We start from the raw sequence: 2,108 nt of genomic DNA, 5'->3' as shown, positions 1-2,108 counted from the left end.
AGCCTCGGGACTGCAGGACCCGGGGGAACGCGCTCCTCTTCTCGAATGGGTGAGAGAGGGGTCCAAGACACCTGCACTACCCCCCCCCCCCCCCCTCCCCCACCCCCGCCTCTCGGGCCTCTGCCGCCTTGCTGCTCCGCGCCTTGCAGCGCGGACTGCTGCGCCCACGCGGTGCTGTCACGCCCAAGTCACCGACACACCGCGGCCGTAGCACGGACGCACATGCACATGTCGGAAGCTTCCGTGGCCTTCCCGCGACCTGCAGGTCCATCACGCTCACCAAGCTGGGCGCGCCCCACGCGGGGCTCGCCGACGCGGACGAAGCCGTACGGCTCGACTCGACCTGGCACAAGGCGCACGCCCGCCGCGGCGCCGCCCTCGCCGGCCTGCGCCGCCACGCAGCTGCAGCGGAGGCGTACGCGCGCGCCAGCGAGCTGGAGGCGGGCGAGCTGGAGGCGGCGCAGCGGGTGGCGGCGGCGGGCCGCGCGTGGCCGGTGGCGTTTGGCGGGCGCGGCGGCGCGGCGGGCGGGCGCGGCGGCGCGCCACGCGCCGCGCGGGGCGCCGCTTCGCGCTCCGGCGCAGGGAGCTCGTACCGCAAGCTGAGCCAGCAGCAGCGGCGGCTTGCGCGGCGCCACTGCCAACCTAGCGAGGCGGAGGCGGGCGCGGCGGGCGAGGCGGCCGCGGGGAGCGAGGGGGAGGGGGAGGGGTGCGAGGAGGTGGATGCGCGGCCGGCGCTCGCGCCGAGTGTGCCTCCTAGCGGAGACCCGCTGAGCCTCTCGTGGACTCTGGCTAGCATGGGCCTCGAGGGGCTGCACGATGCCGCAGGTGGGGGTGCTGCAGCCTCGGACTCCCCCTCCGCCTCACGTCTCGCCTCCTCCTTCCCACCGAAGCCTCGCACCTCCCGTCGCTGCTCCCTCGCCTCCCCTCCCCTCCCCTCCCCTCTCCCCTCCCCTCGCCTCTCCCCTCCCCTTCCTCCCCTCCCCTCTCCTCCCCTCCCCTCTGCCTCCCCTCTGCCCCCCCTCGCCTCGCCTCGCCCCCCTGACCGTGCTCACCTCACCCGCCCCCCTCATACCGCGCCAGACGACACCCTCGAGCTCGGAGGCGTAGAGCCGGAAGGGGCAAGCGCTGACCCGCCCGCCGCCGCCGACCCGGAGGCGCCGGCCGCACCAGCTCACGAGCCGGCGCAGACCGCCGACCCGCCTCCGCCGCTCCCCTCTGCCCCCGCCGCCTCGACCCCCTTCGTGATGGAGAGCCCCGTCCCCGGCCTCTGGAACGCGCCCGCACCTCCCATGCCGGCCCTCCCCTTCCAAGGGCCCGTGCCCGGCGGCGGCCCAAGCACCGCTGCCGGCGAGGTGCTGCAGGCGGCTCAGTCCGCCTCGACCGCCGCTCTCGGCGTGGTCGCCTCGCTGTCGCCTCTCCCCGCGGTGGACGGCGCGGCGAGCGAGCACAGCGATAGCGACACCGAGTCGATCCCCTCGCTCGTGGACAACAGCGGGACCGACAGCGACGGCACCGTCGCCGACAGCGAAGACACCGTCGACCAAGACGCGTCGGCCGGCGAGGAGGAGGTGGAGGCACACTCGCCGCCGCCGGCCCTCAGCCCTGCCCTCAGCCCTGCGCCGGACTGCTCGGGCCGGTCCGACGACGGCAGCGAGGAGGCGGACAGCGAGGAGACGGACAGCGAAGGCGACGGCAGCGAGGAGGAGGGTAGCGAGGTGGAGGTGGAGGAGGACAGCGAGGGGGAGGACAGCGAGGAGTCGGACCGGGGCAGCGAGTCGGAGGCGAGCGACGCGGGGGCGCCTTCGGAGACGGCGGTGGAGGACGAGGGCGACGCAGGGCAGGCCGGCTCGGCGGCGACCGAGTGGGAGCTGCATTCTGGCACCGACGCTTTGGCGGCAGCAGCGGGCGCGCCGCTAAACCCTTGGGCGCCGGCGGTGGACACGCCGCCGCCCGCGCCGGCCAATCCTCTCGGCGCCCCCCCCGGGGGCGCGCAGCTGATGCCGGCGCCGGTGCCGATGCTCTTCGACACGGCCGTCTTCGGGCCGGCCGTCTTCGGGCCGACCGCTGCGGGCTTTGCCCCGGTGGCAGGCGTCGGCGAGGCGGGGGGC

The 2,108-nt window shown here is 76.1% G+C and overlaps 1 protein-coding gene across 1 annotated transcript in view; it reads left to right on the top strand.

Annotated features, from left to right (window-relative positions):
- Window positions 1-682: 682 nt before the first annotated feature.
- Window positions 683-2,108, top strand: part of EMIHUDRAFT_453015 (hypothetical protein) — a 4,022-nt gene continuing 2,596 nt past the window's right edge. Inside the window, exons 1-2 of the mRNA XM_005760899.1 lie at window positions 683-825; window positions 1,081-2,108. Coding sequence (XP_005760956.1) covers window positions 795-825; window positions 1,081-2,108 — 1,059 coding nt within the window. The 5' untranslated portion in view covers window positions 683-794. The remainder of the gene's footprint in view (window positions 826-1,080) is intronic.

Source organism: Emiliania huxleyi, assembly GCF_000372725.1.
Source record: "Emiliania huxleyi CCMP1516 unplaced genomic scaffold EMIHUscaffold_73, whole genome shotgun sequence".
Lineage (NCBI taxonomy): Eukaryota > Haptophyta > Isochrysidales > Noelaerhabdaceae > Emiliania > Emiliania huxleyi.
This window is presented reverse-complemented; position numbering and strand designations above follow the sequence as displayed.